The sequence below is a fragment of the Limulus polyphemus genome, unplaced genomic scaffold, assembly GCF_000517525.1.
Source record: "Limulus polyphemus unplaced genomic scaffold, Limulus_polyphemus-2.1.2 Scaffold76, whole genome shotgun sequence".
NCBI lineage: Eukaryota > Metazoa > Arthropoda > Merostomata > Xiphosura > Limulidae > Limulus > Limulus polyphemus.
Genome location: NW_013665686.1, coordinates 1,058,072 through 1,067,711, shown reverse-complemented (window position 1 = coordinate 1,067,711; position 9,640 = coordinate 1,058,072). Strand labels below are relative to the sequence as shown.

The 9,640-nt window shown below is 34.1% G+C and overlaps 1 protein-coding gene across 1 annotated transcript in view; it reads right to left on the bottom strand.

The window, feature by feature from the left end:
• Positions 1 to 5,348: 5,348 nt before the first annotated feature.
• The window catches only part of LOC111087767, a 9,729-nt gene continuing 5,437 nt past the window's right edge, over positions 5,349 to 9,640 (bottom strand). Inside the window, exon 3 of the mRNA XM_022395597.1 lies at positions 5,349 to 5,480. Within this exon, the coding sequence (XP_022251305.1) occupies positions 5,349 to 5,480 (132 nt within the window). The remainder of the gene's footprint in view (positions 5,481 to 9,640) is intronic.

Below are 9,640 nucleotides of genomic sequence, written 5' to 3'. Positions count from 1 at the left end.
TACTTTACATCAATGCTACTGGTCCATAATTTTTTCAATTAAGTAAATAATACACGGAAGAAGAAAGAATAATTTCATGTGAACATCTGAGAAACAGTTCTTTCTGTGAGAAATTTTCTAGCTCTCTAATCACGCGGCTTGAGCTACTAGAAATTCAACTTTAGCTCCTCTAGTATGCTCTTGTAGGAAAAACAATTTTCTCATCAGCTAAATTGTCAATTATCTGTAAGATCACGCAGAATGAATCATACTTTAATCAATCAATTGTATTCGTAGTTTAAAGGAGGGTGGACAAAAAATCCAGAAGAGGAAACGTATTAAAAACAAATATTCAAATTCTCACACTAAGGTAATTTGAGATTGTTTTTAAATATTTTCTTACATAATTACGAACTTAAAACTTATATGATATTAAAAGTTGAGTTATTATCTATGGTTTGATGTCAAGTTTGTTCGTATATTGTGGTAATGAAGTAATTTAATTAAATTTTGAATATAACTCACTAAAACGTCGTGAAATGCGCAGTTTGACCAGAGTTCATAACACCTTGGCGTCTGTTTACATCTCACGCGTCTTGTTTGAATCGTTGAAGGTGACAACCAACTGATTTCTCAAGTTTTATTCACATTTTACTCTGCCCTTAAATCCAAAATGACTGGTAAACGTACTGCAAGTGATTCTAGTGCCAGTAGTAAGCCACAAAAAGCAAGAAAGATCATCTCAGTATCAACAAAACTGGAAATCATCAAAAAGTTTGATGAAAGCCAGAGACTCACAGATCGCAAGGCGTTCACGTTATCACCGTCAGTTAGAGCAACTATCACGAAAGAAAATGAAAACGTTATCCAAAGTGCTAAGTCTTCTATACCTGCATCTGCTAAATTACTAACTAGGCATCGCCCTAACATAATGGAGAAATGGAACGTCTGTTAGCTCTATAGATGGATGGCATAAAGCAGCGGAAGGATTCGCCGATGACTAACATGGCTTTGAAGGAAAGTCACTTTCATTATTTGAAGACCTGCAGAAAAAAAGAACAGACAGAAACAAAACCTAGTACAAGTACTAAAGAAACTAGAAGTTTTACTGCAAGCAAAGGCTGGCTCGACATGTTTAAAAAAAGGCATAATTTACACAGCCTAAAGATGACCGGTGAGGCAGCAAGTGCTTATAAGGAGGCAGCAGTAGCAGCGTACCTGTCAGTTCTAAAAGGTATTATCGAACAAGGGGGATATACGACCCGTCAAGTTTTTCAACGTTAACGAGACTGGTCTATATTGGAAGAAGATACCAAATAGGTCAGTCTTGTCAAGGAAAGAAAAGTCAACACCAGGTCACAAAGCTTTCAAAGACAGAGTTTCCCTAATTCTAGGAGGCAATGCAGGGGGTTATTTCAAGTTGAAACCCCTTATGATTCACCATTCTGAGAATCCACGGGCACTTAAGGGGTACGTCAAGACCAACCTGCCAGTCATTTGGAGGTCCAACAACAAGGCTTGAACAACAAGAACAATTTTCAAGGATTGGTTTACCAACATTTTCTGCCATGCAGTGGAGAGATGTTTTTCTATGAAAAACCTTCCCCATAAAGCACTGCTGCTTGCCGACAACGCACCAAGCCACCCTATCAACCTAACTGACTTATCAAGGAACATTAGTGTGGAGTTTATTCTCCCAAATACCACTTCTTTGATCCAACCCATGGATTAAGGAGTCATAGCTACTTTTAAAGCATATTACCTACGACGCATCTTTCAGACAAATGATCAGGATAATGGACAGTGACAGAAACACCTCGAGCAGAGATTTCTGGAAATCGTTCAACATCAAGGACCATAGACAACATAGCAGAGTCTTGGAAGGAAGTTACCACCTCAAATATCAATGGAGTTTGGAGAAAACTGTGGCCAGAATGTGTGCACGATTTTCAAGACGTCCCTGATACAAAACCTGTTCTAAAAAAAAATCGTATCATTAGCACATCAGGTTGGGCTTAATGGAATTGAAGAGCAAGACATCAATGACATACTGGCATCACACCATGAACAACTAACCGATGAAGAACTTATGAACATTGACCAAGAACGGACTGCTGATGGAGAGACGATGAGGAACCAGAGCCGCTATTGTTTTTAACACGGAAAATGCTGTCAGATTCATTATCCCTATTTGATCAAGCTGTGGACATCTTGACTAAAAATGATCCAAATTGTGATCGAAGCCTTAAACTTGAACGCAATATTGAAAGTGCCCTAACCTCGTATAAATAATTGTGTAGTTTTCCGCGAATGTCCGAAAAAAAACAAGCAATTTTAAAATGTTCTTAACTTCTAAGTCTTTAAAACATTGTTGAAACTGTTCATGGAATTCATTTATTGGTCTTCTGATGCTTTATACTCGAGTAATGGCTTGAAATAAATATTCAGTTCAAACTTTATGTTGTAAGTTCATATCAGGTTTGTTAATTTTTTTAATGTTATTTAAAAAAGTATTCAGCGTATAAGGAAAATAACAGGCAAGGTTAACTATTAGTAACACAACGCTTACAAGTTTATTAAAGCCCCCGTCACACCCCCAATGGCTTAGCAGCAGGGTTGAAGGCTTATAACGTTAAAAACTTGGTTTTCACACTCGTGATGGGCACAGCACAGATAACCCATTGTGTAGCTTTGCGCTTAACAACAAACAAATACGAATAGGATTTACCAAAGTATGCACTGTTTAAACGTTATGTTGCTTATATCTAACAAATGAGCATTTGAAATGAGTGAGCTTTTATTCCCCAGTGGGTCAGCGGTAAGTTTACGAACTTACAACTCTAAAATCCGAGCTTCGATTCCCGTATTGGACAGAGCACAAATAGCCTATTATTTAGCTTTTCGCATAAACAACTAAGCAAACAGTGGGCTCTTAAATAAGGTGATAAGCTGTATAGTAACGTAATTACACTTTTTTGTACAAGGTTTTTATTGAGCTATATGTTATGACCTGCAATAGAGAAGTTCTTCTAGAATCTTTTTAAAAGAAAAGTAACGAAGAACTTATAACAGAATTGCAGCCCTCTGTCGTTCATGTGTGGGTTTTATTTTCTAATGACGATAAATATTTTGCAATGTAAAAAAAACAAAATAAAAAACGATGGCTCATGTTAATCCTAATCCCTATCACTGAGCACAGTGGTGTTGAGTTGTAGGGATGGGTCGAAAACAAATGGTCGCTGCATTCAATTTATTACTCTATTATGCTGACAAACAACTGTTAAAGTTGAGTTATAGCCTTATTTGAGCTCCTAATTGCCATTATCGAGTGTTTCGATAGTAAAGTGTCTCAGGAAATGTTTTTTGATGCATTGCGGAACTTGTTCAGTAGCATATTGCAGGCTCAAACCTTGGACCTTAATTCTTATCTGCAGCCCGACATAATACTCACTAGGTTATACTCGGCCTAGTTTGTAAAGAAGTATATGAAAGAAAAATCATTTCTATATTTAGATTTGAAATTCTAAGTGAGTTTTTATATCTAAGCTACCATAATAGCTTTATAGAAACAAATGTATTTTACTGGCAAATTTCAATCTGTAATGTGTAGCAGAATGATCTGATATTTCTTCAACTAAACTGTAAAAGAAGATTGTAAATGCTGTAAAACATTACGCCTTGTTAGAATGCAATTATACATTTAAGCTTCAAATGATCGTTATGATATCATCGACATATTAATATCACATCATTAAAATCTCTCTGTGTTTGCAGGATTTTAAATATGTAGCCTGTCATGGAAACATTATGTGGGGACGATAATACTCTGAATATTCCGAAGATATTTCTGAAAGAATCTTAATACAGAATTTTCTATGGTGACATTAGAGGTAAGATCTCTTGTCTGCACCGTCTGTAGGTTTTATTGATAGCTCTAAAGTCAAGATCAAATTGAATATTGTAGAATATTTCATTAGACTTCTTTAATAAAATGCGCACAACGTCTAAAGAAACCAGATAAAGCTAATTCAAATAAATAAAACCTTTTGTTTACAAAAACACAAAACCAAATAGGCATAATTCAAGATAAACTGCAAGGTTATGATAAGTGTGTTACAAAGTAATTTTTATGATAGTAAAAAAAAAGAACACTTAGGATAAAATACGTTTGGTAAAGTCACATTAAAAAAAATCATTGTTTCGTTTTATAAAGTCATTTAGCATTAATTGAAGATTGTTCGCAGACTCGGATATATTTTCAGGGTTATGATAAAAAGCTGCATACCACGACTAATCTGTCGTATTTATAATTTTAAACAAGCTCCAAATGTTTATCGTCACTAACGTAGTTCAAAAGGATTTAACCATAATTTTCTGAAATTATTATTTGTGTTTCTCTTTGTGTGTTATATTCATATACACGTATGAAAATAATGCTTTTTTTTTCAAGCAAAGACTTTCAATGAACCAATGAATGTGAATGAACGAGCTATGGTTCTCACTTTCAATTCATATTTTATTTTCATACCTTATATACAAAATATTATTTGAATGTAAGACAACCTTACTCTTTTCAGTATTTCTGGAGATTATTCCATCCCAGAATTTTACTTGTTGACTAGTTTATTATTGTTATAAATTATCTATTCTGTATAATTATACAACTGTAATTGACGATGCGGGTAATAAATTGAGTCAGGACTTAATGTCTTGGCAAACTGTGAGTCATGTTTGAAAGAAAGTATTCTATCATTTTTTTAAAATACAATCCAAATACTTGATTCTAGAAATTTTCTGATGTTTTCCTTCACGTATGGCTACATGGACGCCTATCATTAATATTCATTTCATTTAAAATAATCGGAATAAAAATATGTTTTTGTAATAAGCGCTTTCTTTTATTAATAAATTAAAATAAGTATGGCATTTAAATGTAAAATAAAGGCCTTAAGAAATTAATCAATTTTTAAGATGTAGAATTTAATTAGAATAATATCAATAATCGCTGCTCTTGATATGTTATAAACTCACTCATATGTAATCACACTGAATATATCACGCACTGCTTGTTTACAAGAAGTGCAAGCACCAAATATATCCGCTTAAAATCAGAACGATAAACATATGTATACGTTGTTATTATCTAGCGACAGTAAAAGATACATTGCGCAGTTAAAATTCTTAGGTAATCAAAATACAAATTACAAGAAGCTTTCTTCACTTACGTACGAAACTAAAATCAGCTAATATTACGTTATAAATTAAAATTATTCCAGCAAAAATACAAAACAACAGCCTTGGAAATCGAAACTATGTGTACTCATAAAATTTATAATTATGGATGTATGCATATATAATTTGTTATATGTTCAATATTTTACTGACTGTTTGGAATCGGAAGAGCTGTACTTGTCTTCGAGAGAGGAAGAGCTCGGTAGTCTCTCAGAATTGCTTCCTTCAGTTGAACCTCCATTGTGTTCATTCTGTAATTGGCCGTATGACTGTAAAAAATAATAATAATTTTAAACCATTGAAGCTAATTTCAGTTAACTTAAATACAGCAACCATTTATATTCATTGTAGTCAATCAGTCCAAAACATAAGGTCCATAATAAATAAGCTTTCACGTATAATCAACAAAAATGTCTGAATCTACCTCATTAAAAAAGTAAAATAAAAACTTACATATTCTGTTTTATGCATAATACAATTTAGAGTACAGAATAGGTATATGAATTTTTAAGTAAATAATAGGGGTAAACTCGTGCTTCATGTACGAAGTGCATTTATATTTATCATGTGAATATAGTCAAGTAGAATACATGAAAAGTAAAAGTTGATGAAATGGTAAATACAGTTCTGTGTATTGAAGTAATTAAATGTAAACATATGTATGAAGTACCTACGTACTACAAAAATATATCTGTACACATCATTCTTTGTATAAACACCCTATCTTTCAGAGTACTTACCATCTTTTACCAACATCATCATAAACCTAAGTATTGATCTAATTGTCCCTAAACGTAGAGTTTAGGCGAGCCGATGTTTGTATAGATTAACCCTTTACAAACCGCCTACACCAGGCATTACCCGCAAATAAAATGCAACATTAAATTTTGGAAAAGTTAATTGTGGTTTTCCTCACAAGTTTTCTCCAAAAATTAAATTATAGGTGAATTTCAATATCCTTATTTTATATGTGTACACTGCCATCATGCTCAAGTTTTTCCTCTTTTTTTTTTTAAATGGCCATTAAGTAAGACGTATCCGCTCCACTACGCTTCCATGGGTCCCCCAGTGGGACAGCGGTAAGTATACAACTGCATAAATCCGGGGTTCAATTTCCCGCGGTGGACACAGCAGATAGCTCAATGTGGCTTTGCTCTAAAACAAAAAATCAGCTTCCTCGGGATTATGATAAGCTTAGTTCAGAACCTCAGATGGCAGTGTATTAAACACTTTCATTTTGTCATAGTTTAAATATAGAACATTGAGTGTACACAACGTTAAGTTCAGAACTTTAGATGGCAGTGTATTAAACATTTTCATTTTGTCATAGTTTAAATATTGAACATTGAGTGTAGACAACGTTAAGTTCAAAACTTTAGATGGCAGTCTAATAGACATTTTCATTTTAACATAGTTTAAATATAGAACACTGAGTGTCGACAACGTTAAGCGTATATAAGAAAAGGGACTAGGATAAAACGGATTAACATACAGGCAAACAGGCAGATAATATTTAGTGTTGTGCTAAATTGTTTAAAGGTACAATTATACGTTACTTAACATTTTAAAAATTAAACACAGTTCGCTTTAAATATATATATAATTCACTTCATAATAATTTAATATGTATACGTCAAATAATATCTTTTACAAATAAATTATTTATATACAAAATATATGACACATTCATACAACAAATAGCAAAACAATGTGTCAGAAAATTTTATTTTTACTTTATTGCCAGTTCTCTTAAAGTCTCATTATATGAAATGTAAACAAAAGGAGTCAACTGACGCCTGCCATTAATATTTCAATGGTAAGTAAAAAATCAAAAACCAGTTAATATTTGATATATTTTTTTTTAGAATACGCAGTATCAAGTAACTACTACCAGAGGGCACTACAATTGGAAAGAGGTGAAACTTCAATGATTAATAATTATTTATAACGCTAAAAATCGGATTTCGATACTCGCGATTGGTAAAGCATAGATAGCCCATAGTGCAACTTTGCGCTTAACAATACACAAACGATTAGGAATTGAAAAATGCCTTGATCTGTCTTTCAAATCTTAATATAAGTGTACTTTTTTCCCATTTGAAATACACCTAATTTTGTAATAGATATAAACAAGTTGTTTGCTTTGTTGAATAAGTAAATTATACAAACAATTTGGTAATAAAATAATGTACTTTATTGTTCATTTAAAATACATAAATTATAAGTAAATATGCCAAATAGAGAAAAGATCGGGACGATCCTGAACTTTATGACTTAATATTGAAAATAAAAAAAAAGTGAGAAACACGTGTGTAATAAGAAACTTGAAAAAAAACTGCGACGAAAAGCTGTTATACCAACGAAATGACGCCATGTAAGAAAAAAAAAACCCTGCACGGATTCGCTTAGGTCAAGCTCTTAAAACATGGGAACTGGGCACACTTTTAAAATAAGGTTTTACGTATCAGACCACAGAACAAGCCGACAAAATTTAAATATACGTAGCTTATTTATATCCACTCAAAATAACAGATGGCGCTTCCCTCACAAATCTTTTAAAGTATAAACTTTTTATGGCTTAAACTGTCTAACATGAAAACATATTATTTTCCGCCAGTGCGTGCTACAATCCTAAAGCTAAAAAAATTCGTATAGCTATGTCTACATACATTTCATATGATGGTAATGTGCCCGCGAAGACAGAGCAAACAAAAATATTATAAACCACGGGTCAAAAAACTTGTAATTCTTATGTTCAGTTCAGGATTCTACATTTACAGGAAGTAGCTCAATTTTCAGAAACTGTTTCTTAGGTCTTTAAGGTCTTAGGTTTTATTTTAAAGTGAAAATATTTTAATATACGGATTTAAAGGAAGCACACAGAATCACAGAAAACATTTATACACTTCAGTTCCTAGTTGAAAACGACCACAAAATACTTACCTTTTCGACAATAGAAAAAATCCATTGTGCCATCACTATCGTGTCGCCTATGAATATATCAGTAAGGAATCCACTTAAGTGTCGCTTGTGAATACATCAGTAGCAAATATACTTGGGTGTCGCCTATAAACACGACGGTAACGAATCCGCTTGAGTATTTTGTGAACACGTCGGTAATGAATCCGATTAACTGTCGCCTGTGAACATGCTGATAATTATTTCACTTGAGTGTCGCCGACGAACATGTCTACAGTGATTCCGTTTGAGTGTCACCTGTGAATATGCTGGTAACGAATCCGCTTGAGTGTCGCCTACATACATGTCTTTAGCGAATCTGTTTTAGTGTCGCCTATGAACATGCCTGTAGTAAATCCACTTGAGTGTCGACTACGAACATGTCTGTAGTGAATCCGTTTGAGTGTCGCCTATGAACATGCCTATAGTGAATCCACTTGGGTGTCGCCTACGAACATGTCTGTAGCGAATCTGTTTGAGTGTTGCATCATCAACTCATTGTGATCATAGAGGCCCATTTACAACAAAACCCTAACCAAGAAAATATGAAATCCCATGGTGGAAATTAAGAATAGAGGGCACAGTAATTTCAGCCAGGACGACATTTCATATGACATGATGGCTAAAAGATTAGTTAATAAACCTCACGGTTCAGGCCTGGCCGTCTGTAATTTAGAAATGCTGACATGAGGGGGCAGCCAGTTAGCAGCACCTGCCGCCACACTTTTGAACAAAAAAAGTGATTATAACAGTTGAAAGTACATATAGTGTTCAAAAACATATCGCGGTCTCCAGTCTTAAACATGCCAATCAGCACCCCCGAACGCTAACTATTAAACCACGCCTGGTCCATTATTCTGTATAGCTATCAGATATTTCAGCATTCTCAAAGTTATACTAAAATGTTCAAAATACATAAATATGTTGACTAGAGAAGTAAACGACAATTTTGTTGCATTCCTATATTTCCACATAATTTGCTCTGCAACTTCTTACCTATGTTTTAATTTACCTAAAAAAGACTCCCCCCCCCCCAGTGGCACAGCGGTATGTCTGCGGACTTACAACGCTAGAATCCAGGTTTCGATATCCGTTGTGGGCAAAGCACAGATAGCCCATTGTGTAGCTTTGTGCTTAATTACAAACAAACTAATCTAAAGGTTTAATTTCTTTTATCTCTGTCCTAAACCTAAATGTTACTCTGCGACCCCTACCCCTATTTGAAAACTCCGATGCTTTCAGTTCTTCAATTTGTATGCCTTGTTTTACCTTATCTTATCATATCTTACCTTATTTCGTATGCTTACAATTTTCAATTCTTACCTTATTATCAGATTTGCCTGACATGGCCCGGTGGTTAGGGCACTGGACTCGCAGTCTGAGAGTCGTGGGTTCGAATCACCTTTCCACCAAACATGCTCACCTTTTCAGCCGTGGGAGCGTTATAAAGTGACGGTCAATCCCACTATTC